The 17226-nt window shown below is 39.2% G+C and overlaps 1 protein-coding gene across 1 annotated transcript; it reads right to left on the reverse strand.

The window, feature by feature from the left end:
* Positions 1 to 1152: 1152 nt before the first annotated feature.
* AMTN (amelotin) lies at positions 1153 to 17024 on the reverse strand (the record flags this gene model as incomplete). Its single annotated transcript, XM_079761845.1, has 8 exons — positions 1153 to 1163; positions 1833 to 2097; positions 5175 to 5201; positions 6486 to 6521; positions 10738 to 10830; positions 11707 to 11772; positions 12735 to 12821; positions 16971 to 17024. 8 exons carry the CDS (start codon positions 17022 to 17024, stop codon positions 1153 to 1155), a joined length of 639 nt encoding a protein of 212 aa, XP_079617971.1.
* Between the last annotated feature and the right edge of the window lie 202 nt (positions 17025 to 17226).

Raw genomic sequence — 17226 nt, forward strand, 5'->3', positions numbered from 1 at the left:
TTACTCTCATTTGGCTGTGAAAGTCTTAACAATTCATAAATGTTATTCAGAATCTGCAAATTTGAAATACTGTAACCAATAAATCCTTAACCACTAGTAAATCCTTAATCACCCGAAACACTTAACAGGGAATATACACTGAGTGGCCAGATTATTATGATCTCTGAATGCATAATAATCTGGCCACTCAGTGTATATCCTATATAATAAAAGGCTAATATGCAAATTGTCCCCTCTACCAGGAGTTCGACCAGCAGGCAGGTCGCCCAACCGCCCATGTCCCCTCCCCCTGGCCAGGCTGGCTGGACCCCACTCATGCACGAATTCATGCACCGGGCCTCTATACTGGTGGGGTTGACTCAAATATATTGAGATATATTATTAAATCTATCCATATCTGTCATTTGTGGGGGCCATAGTATAGTTTGTATTAATCTCTCTCACCCTCTCCTACTCTGAGTGAACTGTAATGGTCTAGGTTATAAATTTAAATCAGATTAAATTCTATCTTTTAGGTGTGAGAAGCAAGAGTATCACCTTTAATAGTAACTTTTAGCATGTCATTTCTCACTCTCAGACATACCAAAATTAAGCATTAGACACCATAATCACTAGCTCTGTATGTAAGTAGCTTGAGAAACAATATGAGTTACAATTCTTTGTTTCCACTGTATATTTTAGACAATCAAAAATAATTTCCATGTTGAAATTAAATTTGTAGCTCTTAGGGGAGAGAGTAAGTCCTCAGGTGGTTGTGAGGAAATCAGAGCATTTCCTTCCATTGCTGGGTATCCATTCCCACGACTACAGATACTCTTAGACCTGAGGGTCATCTCCAAAAACGTCTAACTTCCGTCCTCAAAGAAGAAAACATCAATTTTCAAAATATGTTTTAATGTACGTATCATCTACATCCAAGATAGTGTAATGTTACATTTCAAAGACAAATCATCTATTTAATTACTCTTTTTCAGAAGTCAGTATTCTCTAGGAAGAATATGTTTTCTGAAATTTCAAGAAAGTTTTTAGTGAACTAAGAATTTCTTCTGGTATTCTTCAGTGTCTCAATTTTTTTTCATAATATGCTCAGTGACAAATACTTCTATGTATCACCACACTTAAGGTGGTTTAGTTGAAAAAATTTGCAACAGCTTACTGAATTCCTGGAAGAAAAGAAAACACTTTTAAAATGAGGTCAAAGCACATTGAATTTAAACATTTTTACCTGACATCAGAATTTTTTTTTTTAGGAGCAAGAGTATCAATATCAAATTGTTCTTTTGTTATCTCCAAGGACATTTGGTTCCAGACATACACACTTGTTAAACTATTATCTTAGATTGTTCCCTCTAGAAGAGCTTATTTTTGCAACATTTCTCAAGTCCCACCTGAGGAGAACGGCACATGGGTTCGTCTATGTGCTAAGTGCAGTGTGTTACTAGTGGCTGCTTGTAGCATTAAGTTCGGGAGAAGTTGGAGGCTCATCCATAATCAGTGAGTGGAAAAGAGGATCATGACTGATTAACTGCGTCTGCTGTGGGCCTGTGTGTGTCTGAGATGGGAAAAGGAGAGTCAGTCTGTTTCAAAATATTTCCAGGTCCAGCCTAAGGTGGAAAGTATGTATGCCAGCAATTAAATGTCTTCTTCTGGGTCCAGCCGATAGGGTTGGTGGCCCGGTAAAAATATTCCCTCCCATTGCTGCACTACTGTGAGTACAGGGGCTCCCTGACTTCATTAAGATCTGTGCTTGTCAACAAGACAAAGAACTCTTCTCTCACTCTCTGCAGATGACTGTCACAACCCAGGGCATTTTCCTGGCTGGGAGAACTTACCATTGGGGAACCCGGTAGTGGTTTCCTCAGGAATGTGCATGCCCCTTTGGATGCCTGCAGGAGTAGTCACTTCAAAGTCATCATCTGTGCCACTGGGCGTCGGGGAGGGGCCTTCTGGGGTTCCCTGGATGGCAGGATTTACTCCTGCTTGTCCCGCAGGAAGGATTGTGTTCTGGACGTCTGGATTAGCGTGGCTGGTGGGCAGGATGGCTCCGGAGAACAAGGGGTGGAAGATGAGGCCTGTGAAGATTTGCGGGGCCACTGGCTGGAATGAGGGAAGGAAACAGAAAACAGAGTGAAAGGAATACATTTTAAAGGCCAACCAGCCTTTCTTCTTGGAGGGCAATAAGTTTGGGCAGGAATGGCAGGATGGAGAAGGTAGAGTCAGAGAAAATAATAAAGATGGGCCCTCTTCAAAGGAAATGTCTCTCTCCCTGAGCCAAGCCTGATGCTGCCTTCATTACTGGGATTCCTTGCTGGGCTGCAATCCCCTCAGAAAGGGAAAGCCGCAATCAAGCCAGCCAGGTGTATTTGGAGGTAGGATTCAGGCAGAAAATCCATAGAACTGCGACAGGCTGGGTCTCTGTTATTAACCTAAACCATAGTCTTTCCTGCTCCCTAATTTTTAAAAAAGTAATCTAGGAGACTAAAAATTAATGGGCAAAGTTAATTCATGTAGATTAATCAAGCCTCTTCTCATGGTTTGCATCCCTTCATGTGTCTTTTGATGTATTTTTCAAAGGCATTGGAATATTTGGTCATAAATATTTCTCTTAGCAATTCAGCCACTTGTGTATACCTTGGGATTTCCCAGTGGAACGCCTCTTTATTGGACTATCAATGGTTTGCACACTGGTAATGGATGCTGCTGCTGCCACACTTATCTCCCCCCCGCCTCCCCCAGGGGAAAAATTTTACTGTGAGAAGTTCCACCTAAGAAGAAATATTTTGACATTGGCTGGTTTTGGAGAGAGTTCAGACAGGACCCAGTTCTCCAGGACCTCCCAGCTCTGTTGGGGTTCTCACGGTATAAAAGGGCCAGGAGCTCACAATTAAGATTCAGTTCAGTTTCCTTGGACATGGTTCTTGATTGTTAGTTTTCGTAAGAACCACCCAAGGAATTTGTTATAAAGGCAAGTTTCTAGGCTCCATTGTTAGAGAGATTCCGATGGACTAGGTTGAGGGCAGGACCTAGAAATCTGCATTTTTAACCAGCCTTCCAAGTTGTCCTGATTTGAGGTCCAGGACTGAAGTTTGGGAAACACCGTTGCAGATTTATGAGGGATTGAAGCCAGAATTAAACGTATGCTGCATGAGAGACAGCAGTAGAGTACAGAAGTTTTCAATGGGGATCATGATATCCATAGGCTTGACATAAAGCAGGTGGGTTGTACCCAGGATTAAAAACAAGATAAAAAGAATAGTCTATACCGACTATAAACTACTTAGTGTAGTTCATGTAATAAGGGTAAATATAGTTTCATGAAACGTATGTGTGTGTGTGTGTGTGTGTGTGTGTGTGTGTATGTGTGCTGTCTATGTGTTAGCTGAATGAAAAATATAGCTGTTACTGTGGGTTTTACTAAAAAATGTTTCAAAACCATTGGCATAGTAGATAGAAAAATGGCTTTTGATCCGTTTTTGACCTTGGAACCTAATCTGCTTAAGCTCTCTGAGCCTCAGTTTGTTTATCTATAGAGTTGGGTTAAAAATTTCCACTTTGTAATTTGGTGAGGATTAAAGGCAATATGTAATACCTTAATCAATAAAGAAAAAAAAAGAATCTACTAAGGTGCCTGTTATATAGAATTGGCTCAAAAAATTGGTAAACATGGGTGTTAATGTGTTAATGTTGACAAAACAGCCCCATTATTTTATTTATGGACAATCTATCAAGTCTCTACCTTTTTTCACAACAGAAAAATTTTAAAAAACTGTCTTCTCAGATATTGCCTCAACTCTTAATTTCAGTGACATTTTTAGATACCATATTAATTCATTTTTCTCTAAAAATGACTTACAGAAAATGCATAGAAGAGCCTAGTAATGATAATATTAGTATTATTTAGGTTAAGCCCTTTAGTTATTCATGTGCAAAGGGGATCATTCATCTATCACTATAAAACACTAAAAAATATATTTTCCTACAAAAATTAAAAATTTAAGTCAAGAAAATTAAGTTTTCCTGATATATATATATATATATATATATCCAGATTATTATGACCACCCCATCAGTACTTCTTTGGGCCACCTTTTGCCTTCAGTACTGTGGCGATTCTTCTTGGCATTGACTCCACGAGATGTTGAAAGGTGATGCGAGGAATCTGACACCATGCCTGATGAATAGCACTGTCCGGTTCTGTGAGATTTGATGGTTGTGGGACCAGCTGCCTGATGGCTCTTTTACCTTCGTCCCACAAATGCTCCATTGGATTGAGATCTGGTGACTTTACCACCTAAGCAAGGTAAGGTCTCCCTCATGTTCTTGAAACCACTCCTGCACAATACGAGCACTGTGACGTGGTGCATTGTATTGTTGGAAGAAGCCATCTCCATTGGGATACACCATCAACATGATAGGATGAACTTGATCAGCAATGATACTTAGGTATGTTGTGCTATTCAGACGTTGTTCCACACGAATTAAAGAGCCCAAATCATGCCAGGAAAACATGTCCTAAACCATAACACTGCCCCCACCAGCTTGAAGGGTTGTACTCATGCATGTGAGATGCATGCTTTCATGCTGTAATTCTCACTCTGCCATATGCATGATGCAACTGGAAACATGATTCATCGGACCACATGACTTTTTTCCAATGCATGACTGTCCAATCCTTGTGTTTCTGTGCGACTTGGAGACGTTTTATCTTGGTAACTGCAGACAGCAAAGGTATTTGAACAGGCCTTTGGTTTCCATATCCCATATGATGCAGTGTACGGCTAATTTGCCTACAAATGTCAGGTGGTCATAATAATCTGGCCATTCATATATATATAAATATACATATAATTGCATTTCAGTAATTTACCATCCTAGATTTTAATAAAGTTAAAAATATGCATTGGTTTTCTGAATAGAACTGAATCTGACATCAATATACAGAAAACAAAAGCTAAGTCAAATTAATGGAAAAGTAACTGGATAATGAAGATAAAAGACCCAGCTGGGCAAAGGATAACTTAATGCAAAGACCTATAAAAAATTTCAATTTATTGTAGTAGACACTGAGTTTAGGGCTTGTGGTCAAAGAGACTATTAATATGAGGACAGAAAACAGCATTGTGGTAGCACTGAAAAGAATTTTAAATATTAGTAATTAAAAAAATGTTTTTTACCAATTCCTCTGAGCTTAGGATAGTACCCTAAAAATAATAACAAAAATTGTTAGACAAATTTTAATATATTAACATCAAGATATGTATAACATAACTTAAAAGCTTAAATTAATTTTAAAAATTGTAAAAATAGACTTTTTATTTTCAACAAAATTTTAAACGGCCTTGTGACTTGCATTGCAAAACTCTTGTCAGCACATGATATTGGACGGCAACATTATTTGAGTGATGTGAGGTTTTTCGTATTTTAAAAATATATTTTTTCCATTATTAAGTAATAGATGCACATTGGAGGAGGAAACTTGGAAAGTGCTTTCTAGAAAGCAACAAGAAAAATAATATAATGTCATCTGGCAGAGTTTGATGTATTTTCTACCAGATGTTTTTCACACATTTGTTTTTTATATAATAGAAGTCATGTCATTTATACAATTTCTGTCTTACTTTTTCTTTTCATACTATACAATGACCATTTAACCACATTACGGACATATTTTAATAAATAAACTTTTGAATGATCACAAAATATTGGCTTTAATGTTGCACAGCTAAATTATGTTCCTTTATTTAAGATTTAAGTTGCACCCAATATTCTTCTGTACTATAAATATTATTTTGATTAACATATTTGTAAATAAACCTTTGCTATATTTCAAATTATTTTCTTAGATGTGTTCCCAGATGTGGAATCAAGAGTTGATCTAAATGTTATATTTGATTCTGCTGTTAGGAGTAAAAACTGCCATCTGATGCTCATATTTGATCTTGACCCTTGGTAATTTGATCTCAAGAATTACCTTTCACACACCCACACATATACACACACAAAAGGGAGAGAGAAGAGGCAATGTTTGTATCATTTTTCAGGGAAATGGTATATAGTTAATAAGTAAATTTGAAGTTAAAAAATAAATCCCCAAATCATAACTCAGATAAATCCCATTAATTTATTTTTTTTCTTAACAGTGTGATTGAAAGAATTGACTGGTTGTGTCACCTGTGACATTTACTATCTCTGTGACTGTAACTGAATTACTGTATCTCCAGTTACTCATCTTCAAATTGGCAATAAAAATATTGTCTGTAAAAGGTTATTTTGAAGATGAAATGAGATCGTACATATAAATAATAAAATACTTATAACAGTGCCTGGCACATAGTAAGTGCTCAATAAGTGTTCTTGCTATGATCACTGTTCATACAGTGCAAAGTAAATAGTAAACTTGGCAACTATTTGGTGAGTTGAGGCAAGATTAAATATTTCACACTAAGATCATTTAAAACAAAAGACATCATACAAAATAACCTTACCTGGGCTCCAAGTTGTGCTACAATAAGTGGCAACATCTGGAAAAAATTGTAATAAATTCAGTAAAAAACATATTCAAAGGTAAGTTCTGATGGATGATATCAATATCAAGACTTCCTTAAAAAACACAACATTTGTTCAACACGTATTTGTTACTTATGTATTGTCTATAATCATAGATATAGACTCATAGAGCTGGATGGGAATCAGAACTCATCCAATTTGTAAAAAAGAAGATTAGACCCAGGAAGATTTTGAAACCAGTACAAGGCAGCAGCACATTTAGAAGGTAGAAGTTAGTACATTGGATGATCAAAAAATAAGTTTGGCCTTAATCTACCTCCAAACTAAAAGTTATCCCTAGAAATAATGATATAAAGTGTGATAAAAAAGCATGTGTTTATTTTGTATGGCATTTAAGAAGATACATGAAAACACAGTGAATATTTTAAAATACAATGAATTCTTGAAGCATTTATGGTTAGTCTCATGATGGTTGCCTGGGAGTTACGCTGTTAAAACAGAGAACTGGAAGGAAATGAAGGATGACATTGTTCAATAATCCCTGGCACTGACAGAGTTCTTAGAACTGAGAAATATTTTGAAAGGTCACTGGTAACTATATAAATGTCCTGACTTTATACTCAAACAGATTAGGATGAGGTTTGGTATACTCTGGTACTTTAAGAACTAACCTAGAGTTTGTCAAAGAGAACTAGGGCTTTAGGATTTATTTTTATTTCTATAAAGATTCACACAGTGTCAGGAAAGTAATCACAATGGAACTTTTAATAGCAACCAACCCAAAAGATTTGGAAGTCTCATGAAATAGACTCTTAACTTTATTATTTCCCAGCACAGTAATAGCCATAGTAACAAAAGGTAAAAAGTGCATACTTTTAAGAAAAACCTGCCTCTTCATTAGATCTCTGGCTACTGACCAAAAATAAACTAATCTCAAGGTGGCAATGAAGGGGGTTGGGGGGAAGGGACCCGAGATTTGGGAGAAAACATAATTGAATTTTTTTTTTTTTAAAGATGAGTTGGAAGGAACAAAAAGATACTAATAGGAAACTAGAGATGTCTAAGTAATTACAGATAATTTAATATTTCACCAATGTAAAAATAAATATTTTATTATTATTTGCTAGAGAAATTATTTGAAATAATAATAGCTAATAGTTGGTGAGTATATACTGTGTGGTAAGAAGTATTCTAAGTGTTTAATGTATGATTACTCATTTAACCTTTATAAAAGCTCTAGAGGTAGGTTGTATTTTACTCCCATTTTAAATTATGAGGAGAGTGAGCCACAGGTGGTTAAGTAACTTGGCCAACATCATCGATAATAATAAAAGCCTAATATGCTAATTAGACCTGACATCCAGATGAAGCAGGCTGTGAGGGAAGCCTGGGTCCCAGGTGCCAGAGGGAAGCCGGTGCCGGCAGCCAGGGGAAGGAAGGCCTACTCTTGCACGAATTTTGTGCTTCGGGCCTCTAGTGCAGGTAATAAGTGGAGAGCTGGGATTGACCAGATGTTGTGTGAATGTAGAATTCACTCCACCATGTTGGCCTTGCTTTGAAAAATGGGAGCTTTGGACAGGTGCCCAAGTTTCTGGCAGAGGACCCTGGAAAGGCAGGGTCAGAAGGACTGGGGCTGCACAGGAGCAGGGCAGGCATGGGGACTCTCGGTGGTGGGATAGCCTAGAAAGAGTGAAGAATCCCCCCTGAGAAAGGGGATTGATTTATGTTATTGCATGTTGGGGAATGTGTATTGTTAAATCCTCTCTACTGAACTTTAGTAACATCTACAGTAACCACTAAAGCATTTGACTGGAGTGATTGTGAAGATGCGCTAAGTCTAACTTCAAGGTTAGAGCAGGGCAATAATTGAAATTGAAGTTGGCATAAGGACCATGCCAGGATCACGTGTTAAAGAGATGTTCATTTTATATGCCCATTTCTCTAGTCTTTTTCAGAGAATAGCTTTTATTAATGAGATATAAATAAGCAGCAAATATGTTGAGTGAAGGCTCTAAGATATCTGTAGGAAATAAGTACAAGTATACATTTCAATATTAAAAAAGAAATGTAAAAGTTATGTTACAGAATTTCACAAATATGAATTAATGAAGCAGCTTAGAGTGTCTTGTGTTGTTATTTTGGACAAAGGTATAAAAATGTATTAGTCACATCTGATGTAAAATTTAACTTGAGCAGCTTAAAATTATTTTGTCAAACTCAGCTTTAATTATAATTAGTAATTAATACAAACTTACTCTTATTAAAACCTGGAGGTATCCATAGTAGTAAAAAGATGGTTAGAATATATTGATCCATTATTGTATTCATGCTTCATAATTTGGGGATGTGTATTAAAAGTATTATATTTTGATGTCTTTTCACCTACAAATTCTTTTCCTAAGAACTAGTCCTAAGAAGTTAATCATGATATGGTCAAAGACATAGTTACAAGGATGTTCACTGTAGCATAATTTATAGAAGCAAAATAAAAAAAAACAAAAACAATACCAAACTTTTGCAATACAACAAAAAAACTAAGCAATCATTGAAAACAATGTTATAAGTGAATATTTCAAAACACAAAGACTATTCAATATTTATTAAGTAAAAAAATCAAATGATAGAACATTAGATATTATAAGAACATATTTTAAAACAATATGTGCTAAGTTTGACTTCAAGGTTAGAGCAGGGCAATTTTCTTAAAATATGTGCTTAACATTTCATAGAAAAAAAAAAGACAGGAAGGACATATCTTAGAATGCTGACAGTGTTTAATCCTGACCATTAGGATTATGTTGTGGCCCCCTCCTCCATCACTGAATTTATGAGTTTTATTTTTGCTCATCTATATTTTCTAAGTTCTCTATAATTACTATATATGATGCATGTAATAAACAATAAAGCTTCTACAAAAATTTAAACCATTATGTGGGGCTAAGATAACCTGGTAGGGAGAATAAGTTATCCATAATGACTTAGTCCAGTCATAAAGGGATCAGTATATTTTTCTCTAGAGCCTAATAATCTATTTAAAGAAGTTTTAAAAAGGTAGATATTTGGGCTTTGTCCATAGTTAAAATTCAAACACATTCCTAAGTGTTTGATGTCCTAAATATGTCCTTTATATCTTAACTAGAGGTCCGATGCCCAAATTTGTGCACGGGTGGGGTCCCTTGGGGTGGCCTGCGGAGATTGGGCCCCAGCTTGCACCCCCAGCCTTGCAGCCCTGCAGCCCTGCCTGGCACCCCACCTTGGCCTGGTGCCGCCCCCTCACCTGCTCCACCATCCTGTCTGTGGGGCGATTGATTGGGGCCGGGCCTCCGCCCGGCTCCATCAGTGCCTGGGAGCCAAGCGGCAGCCTTGCCCCCCCGCCGCTGCCACTGGTTGTCATCTGTGGGGCAATGACAGGGCAATCGGGCTCCTGCTTGCACCTGCCTTGGCCTGGCACCGCCTGCTCACCTGCTCCACCATCCCACAGCAGTCCCTCTCTCATCGGGGCCCATCGGGGCCGGCAGCACTTGCACTGCCACCTGCTGCCAGCGCCGCATCACTGACGCCTGCCATGTTCTGTGCCGCCTCCTGGTGGTCAGTGCACGTCATAGTGAGCAGTCGAGCTCCTGGTCTCCCGGTTGAACTCCCAGTCGAACAACCACCCAAGGGGGCAATTTGCATATTAGGCTTTTATTATATAGGATTAATATATAGGATGTGAGAGGGTTTTCCATGAAAGCAAATGATGGTGGGAAGTAGGTAAGAACTAGAAAGTACTTGGGGACTTTCGAGCAGGCCTGACAAAAAGGTACAAAAAGGAGATTAGAATTTAAATTTTATTCACCTCTTAATTTTAATTTTGGATGATTCTGGCCACCCAGAAGGTCTTCAGTAGAAAACACAACATGTTAGAGAAGAATCCTGCTACTTCTCATTTTCCTCCTTATACTTCTGACTTCTCAATCTTCCCAACCCTTCACATTTTTCTATTACCCATTACAAATGTATTCTGGAGAGGTTATGAGGCAGAATGCTCAGTTTTCCAGGTGTGTTCTCATGGATTTTCAGCACGACTCAAATTGTCAAAGACTGTTCCATGTTCGGTAGAACATCCCTCTACAAATTATCTGGGGGAAATGTTTAAGAACCTTGAAAAAATTATTTCCTCCCCTGTAGGCTTCTACCTAAGAGAAGACGCTCCCCAATTTTTAACTGAAGTCCCATTTTTGAACTTACTTGGGGTTGCAGCTGCTGTTGAACATTTAATCCCCCCAGGGTCAGTGGGAGGGTATGGGCAGCAGGTGCCATTCTTGCAGGAGGAGGATTCAGCTGTAAGGCAAAGAAGGTTGTCATTGTATTGTTTCAGTTGGACATTCAGGAAACTAACATGTATTTACTAAATGTAAAATATGTTTACATGGAGAATTTACTATGCAAATTATACTATATGGCATTTAGAATTAGATATAGAGGTGAAGTTCCAAGACTTGTTTAGTCTACCAATACAACCACAGGTTGACTAACTTTTTCCATATTAAAATTTTCTTTGGCATTTAACCATTCTCTTTGAGAACAATTTAGGTAATTTCAACCTGGATTTCAGTTTTTGGCTCTAACAGCAATGATTACTGGAATTTTCCTATGAAGAAATGATTCTTCATAGGTATCCCCATGAAAATTTCTAGAGTCAGAATAAAATATCTAGCCTGCAAAGGATCTATTACTACCAGTATATGTAAATCTGATTACTAGATAAAAATTCACTTTAATCAGCAAAGGAACTTAAACTATATATAGTTTAAATAACTATACAGATATTTTATGAAAAATGAAAATCTTCCTATCCCTTCTGGTTTTCTCTAGTTGTTGGGGTGAAGCTAACAGTTATAGCATTTGAATGGTGGGTGCATGTTGTGGGGAGAAGAGAGGAAGGCCTGCTGAAGAAATGGGGAGAGGAACTTGAGGAAGAGGTAAAAAGAACTAAAGGAGCAAAGGCTTGAGAATTGTAATTCCTTTAGTGCTCCTTTTGCTAAGAAAAAATGTTCATGACATGTTGACTAGAATTCAGCTCTGACTTTTCTTTCTTCTCTTTCAATTGATCTACAATAAATATGTGCGTATGTGTACATTTGTGGATACACACACTCAACATTAGGTATTATATTTACTTACCAATGGCTATTAAATGATATAAAAGTTACTTACCAGTTGCAGATCTGACCCCATGGTGAGCATCTGTGTCAATGGTATTAGACTTAAAGAAGGGAAGACCTGCAGGGCATTGAAATTGATGTATGAGAGAGGATGTCTGTTTTCACTAACCTGCCAGTGGTGGACATCCTTAAGTAACATATGCTCCCGTTAGGGGTGGATTTGCCATGAAGGTGAAGCTTCACTAGTATTGCCCCCTTCCCTGGCCCTGGGAGGCACTTGGGCAGTCTACCTAGTTTATGGTATTTATCAGCTTTAAAAATGTGTGTTTCTTATTTCTCATCTCATTATGAATTATTCACTTTGGTACTTAATGTTACATGTCTAATTTTGTATTCTTTTTCTTAAAGAGTATCCTTAAATTATGTAAGCTTCAGGTTCCCTAAGGAGAGAGATAGGTTTATGACCATAGATTAAAAAAAGGACCTTAGACTCTGGTGTTATCTGTTGTTTCACAAAGTCTAGATGAAGGCAAAGTGGGGACCTTTAGAACAGAGGGGGGGCTGGAGTGGGAGGAAGAGTAAGGAGCCAAAAGACAATGAAGTTTTCAGAAGTATTTATATATGCTTTGAAGAAACAGACTTTATAGCGATGCATTAGCTCATCAAAAACAACAGCACTGGAGGAAATCTGCAGTGATTTTTATAGATTATCTCTATTAAGATTACCTCCCTGTTAGCTCTGGCAAATACCACGTGACATGTCACGGTATCACAAGACATAGATGGCCAAGTTTTGTCAACAGCCGTAGCTATTGCTTTTCAAATTTTATTAGATTTGGTTACTAACACAAATTATTGTTCAGACAAAAGGAAAAAAGAATGAGGATGATTTGTTTTCCTGACTCAAAATTTTCAAAAAAAAAAAAAAAAAGGGTGTATTTGTTCTTATTTTACTTTTCTCCAAAAAGGAAGTCCTCTCTCTCTTGTTTAGTCATGAGACTCTGTGTAAATCTTGATTTAAACCCCCTAGTGTCACCACGTTGCCTTCTCTGGCTGCAATGCTCCTATTGGAGGACTCACCTGATTTGGCTGCTGTTGGTTTAGTAGGGTTGTCTGATCTGGAACCAGCTGTGTTGGAGGAAGTCCCAAAGCAGGTTTGAGCTGCATCTGTGATAAATATTTTCGCGGCAGTGATGTGTTTGAGATTTTGTATCCGTTCATTTACAGGATGTAACTAGTTGTCCCCAATGCAAAATGTCTGTCTTTAGGCTCTGTGTGTTTTGGAGCGGTTTTAATTTCCTGGAACATGTCGTGCATAGCAGGAGACAGAACCGTAGAGTAGAAAAACGCCAGTCCAGGTGTGTGGTGGGAAACAGCGTGGGGCGGGGCACATGCATTTCTGGTGGTAGTTCCTAGGTTCCCATTTCTTTTCTGTAACTGTCTTCTTCTTTTCTGAGGGCATGACATACATAGTCTGCCCCTTAGCTCTGTTCACATCTGCTTTTTCCTAATGCTTGAATGCACTCTGCCACGATTCCTAATGCATTTTAACGGAGCTTTCTGCTTTTGCCTGTGCCTGGCAAGTCACTTTCTGTAATGGAAGTGAACATCCTTTTCTGGCCAGAGTATTTTCCTAGTGTCTTTGAGAATCACTGAATTTAAGGGGCAAATATGTGTTTGCAATCCGTATGATGTACAGTGTGTCCCAAAAATGTATACAAACACTTTTCAAAATTGCACTACCAGCTGTTCAAGTGTGTATACATGTTTTGGGTACCCTATGTTTGTATGGTTTTCTTTAAAGATAAGGAAACCGAGGCTCAGACAAGCAAAGTGACCTGCCCAAGGTGACACGGTGAGTGGCAGAGCCAGAACAGGATCCCCCAAGTGTTCTTGGTCCTTGAAGAAATGAATCCTTCCCTTAGCTTCTCTCCCCACTCCCTCTGCATTCAGGCGGAAGCTCCCTGGCCAGGTCCACCCCTCTGTCACCCTTGCTTCTGGTTGCATCTCAGAGGGCCATGTGGTGTAGCCTTTCACCATGTGCCCTTGGCCACTTGGATATACCTTGGGGCTGCCACTACTTCTTGGTTTCACTTTGGCCATTTCCCCTCAGTTTTAAGAGGAAAGATGGGAATGATTTATTCTTAGAGGTCCCTAGAAGCTTTAAGATATGTGGGTACAAATTCTGCAGATTTCTTTTCATCCTTTACAATGCACTGTCAGCATGGCAGCCAGAGTGGTGCTTTGAAAACAACAGTCTGGTCCTTTCACTCCTCTGCTCAGCTGCTGCATTGGTTTCCATTCTCACTCAGAGTAAAAGCCAGAGACCCTACAGGGGCCTGCCCACCCCTCATGCCCTGGGCCCCAGTGCCTCTCTGACTGTCCATTTCATTTCATTTCCTGGCTTACTCTACTGCTGCTGTTGGCTATTTGCTATCTCTGTGACAGGTAAGGCCCACTCCTGCCCCAGAGCCTCACCTCCACCCGTCCCCTCTGTCTGGAATGCTCTTTCCCTGGACATTGGCTCACTCCCTCACATGTTTCAAGTCTTTACTTGAGTTCACTTTCTTATTGAGGCCCACTCTCTTGAAAATGCAACCTGCCCCATCTCCAATTCCCAAACTTGAGCCACTGAAAACAAGTGCTAGGTTGTTTTAAGTGTCCACATTTGCAAATTGACTCATTTTTATGCATTTATGATCCTATCTAATAAAAGAGTAATATGCAAATTAACCATCACTCTGCTACACCCACCAGCCACGCCCACCAGCCAATCAGGAGCGAGTATGCAAATTAATCCAACCAAGATGGCTATGGCCATGGAGTGAGCAGGAGGCTTGGGTTTCCCTGGCAATGGAGGAAGCCAAGCTCTCCACACACCCTGGCAGGCCCAGGCCTACACTCAAGGCTACAAAGTTTCATTTATAGAAGATAAATAAATCCCAACAAAATGGCGGCAGCCATGGAGCTGGAGAGAGCAGGAGGCTTGAGTTGCCCCCGGTGATGGAGGAAGCCAAGCTTTCCACACACCCTGGCCTGCCTTGGCCTCCGCTCAAGGCTACAAAGTTTCAATTATAGAAGATAAATAAATCCCATATACCAGGGCCTCTGCTTGGGTTTCCGGGGGGGGGGGGGGGAGGGGGTGGCTGGCCTGCAAACCACCACAGGCCCCTCACCTAGGCTTCTTCACGCCCCAAGGGAACCCCATCCTAATCTGGGACACCCTTCAGGGCAAACCAGCTGGCCCCCACCCATGCACCTGGCCTTTATCCTATCTAATAAAAGAGTAATATGCAAACTGACCATCACTCCAACACACAAGATGGCTGCCCCCATGTGGTCAAAGATGACTGCCCCCATGTGGACACAAGATGGCCAGCAGGAGAGGGCAGTTAGGAGGGACCAGGCCTGCAAGGGAGGGCAGTTGTGGGTGATCAGGCCAGCAGGGGAGGGCAGTTGGGAGGGACCAGGCCAGCAGGGGAGGGCAGTTGGGGGCGACTGGGCCTGCAGGGAAGGGCAGTTGGGGGGGACCCAGGCCTGTAGGGGAGGGCAGTTAGGGGTGACCAGGCCTTCAGGGGAGGGCAATTAGGGGCAAACAGGCTGGCAGGGAGTGGTTAGGGGTGATTAGGCTGGCAGGCAGAAGTGGTTAGGGGCAATCAGGAAGGCAGGAGGGCGAGCAGTTGGTAGCCAGAAGTCCTGGATTGTGAGAGGGATGTCCGACTGCCCGTTTAGGCCCGATCATACTGGGATCGGGTCTAAATGGGCAGTTGGATATCCCTCGAGGGGTCCCAGATTGGAGAGGGTGCAGGCTGGGCTGAGGGACACCCCTCCTTCCGTGCATGAATTTCGTGCACTGGGCCTCTAGTAATTCAATAAACTCACAAATAATTTTAAAAATCTCATCCATGTGTCCTGATTTTTTGGTTGACAAATACCGCTGTTATACCTAATAGATATCTTAGTGTCACCGCCTGCATCCCCTGTACCACTAACTGTAGCTGCTCTCCTGTTATTGGCTATTAGCAACCTGCATTGACCTGCATGCTACTCCTCAGTTTACCTTGAATGATAGCAGTGCTTCTGGAAAGTTTTATTTCTCTTGAGTTTTTACACAATGGATGGTAATTTAAAATATAGTAGAGACACCCTATTTAGGAGAACCTTTTGGTAAATTTATTTGGTGAAGTGGGAAATCTGTGGTTTACAAAAAAATTAACTTCCTAATTTACCTTGTTTAGAAATTGAATTTTTGCAGATAAACTCTTTCAAGAAGGATGTATGTATCATTTGGAAAGAAATAAGGAGGTTATTTATTCATGTCTGTCCCATCCCCTTCCTACAAGATTACGCTCTTCTTCTCCTTCATAGGACTAATCATAGTTACAACTTATTATTTGATAGTTCTTTTAAAAAATTACTTATTAGCATTTATTGTGTAGTGAACAACATGAAGGATCATGCCCTTTCTCCCCCTCACCACTGTTTTTTTCAGCAACTAGCCCAGTATCTGGTTTATAGAGAGTTTCCAATATATATTTGTTGATTGTATGGATGACTACTGAAGTGTCAAGTGGGCTCAAAGCTCCCCTAAAATGGTTTCTTTGTGTTTTGCTATTTCATAGCAAATATATTGTAATTATTTTCTTAATGTCTACACGTAAGCATCTCAAATAGTCAAAGGGAAATCCACTTAGAGGCCCAAACCACCCATCTCTATGTCTGTAAAATATTGAAGGACAATTGGAGTATGTGTTCAAATGTAAGTGCTCATTTTCTTAAAAAAAAAACCACAAAAAAACCACACCTGTTATGTGTAAATACATTTTGTGATGAAATGTTCTAAGTCAAAAGTCACAATTTTTTTGTGTAATATTCCCTTGCAATTGCATGATTTGGTAGTCTTTTTGGAGTTTAGATAATCTAGATGTTTTGTGCTTTCAACTGGAAAAATCAGAAAATCCAGTTTATCTCTTTAGTCATGAGAAAATACTTAGTCGCCAACAAAAATCTTAAATTCTTTTTAGAAACTAAAATAATTATTCATTTTGACTAGCTATAATCTAAGGCATTCTTTTTCTTAATTTCTCCCCTATTGCTCTGCCAAATTAATAGACGTTCTACTACGATGCACTTTAAAAATGTTAAGTATATTGAAATTTGCACTAACACTTTATTAGTTTACCGTCTTTCACCTTGGAGAATAAAACTTAGAAACTAAGGGATTGGGTCACAAAACAGAGGGTAGGAAGAGAAATAGTTATGTAATTAAGATGCTGCTAAGGTGGGTTGTACATAAAATAAACATATTGCACTTACTGGTAATGACTGAGTTGATCCTAGAAGATAAAGCAGTAGAATCACAGTCTTCATGCTTCAAATTGCTACCTATAACAACAAAATAGTGTTACTCTTTCACTCCATTTTTTTTTCCTTTTGAGAAAAGATGATACTTAAAAAAAAAAAAAACAACCCAGAATGCTCTGATTTGAAAAATGGTCAATTAATGTTACCTTTCTCTCCACTAGGCAAAATGTACAGGTGAAAAAATTTTCAAAGTCCAGTTGATTTCTTC

Source organism: Cnephaeus nilssonii (genome assembly GCF_951640355.1).
Source record: "Cnephaeus nilssonii genome assembly, chromosome: 1".
NCBI lineage: Eukaryota > Metazoa > Chordata > Mammalia > Chiroptera > Vespertilionidae > Cnephaeus > Cnephaeus nilssonii.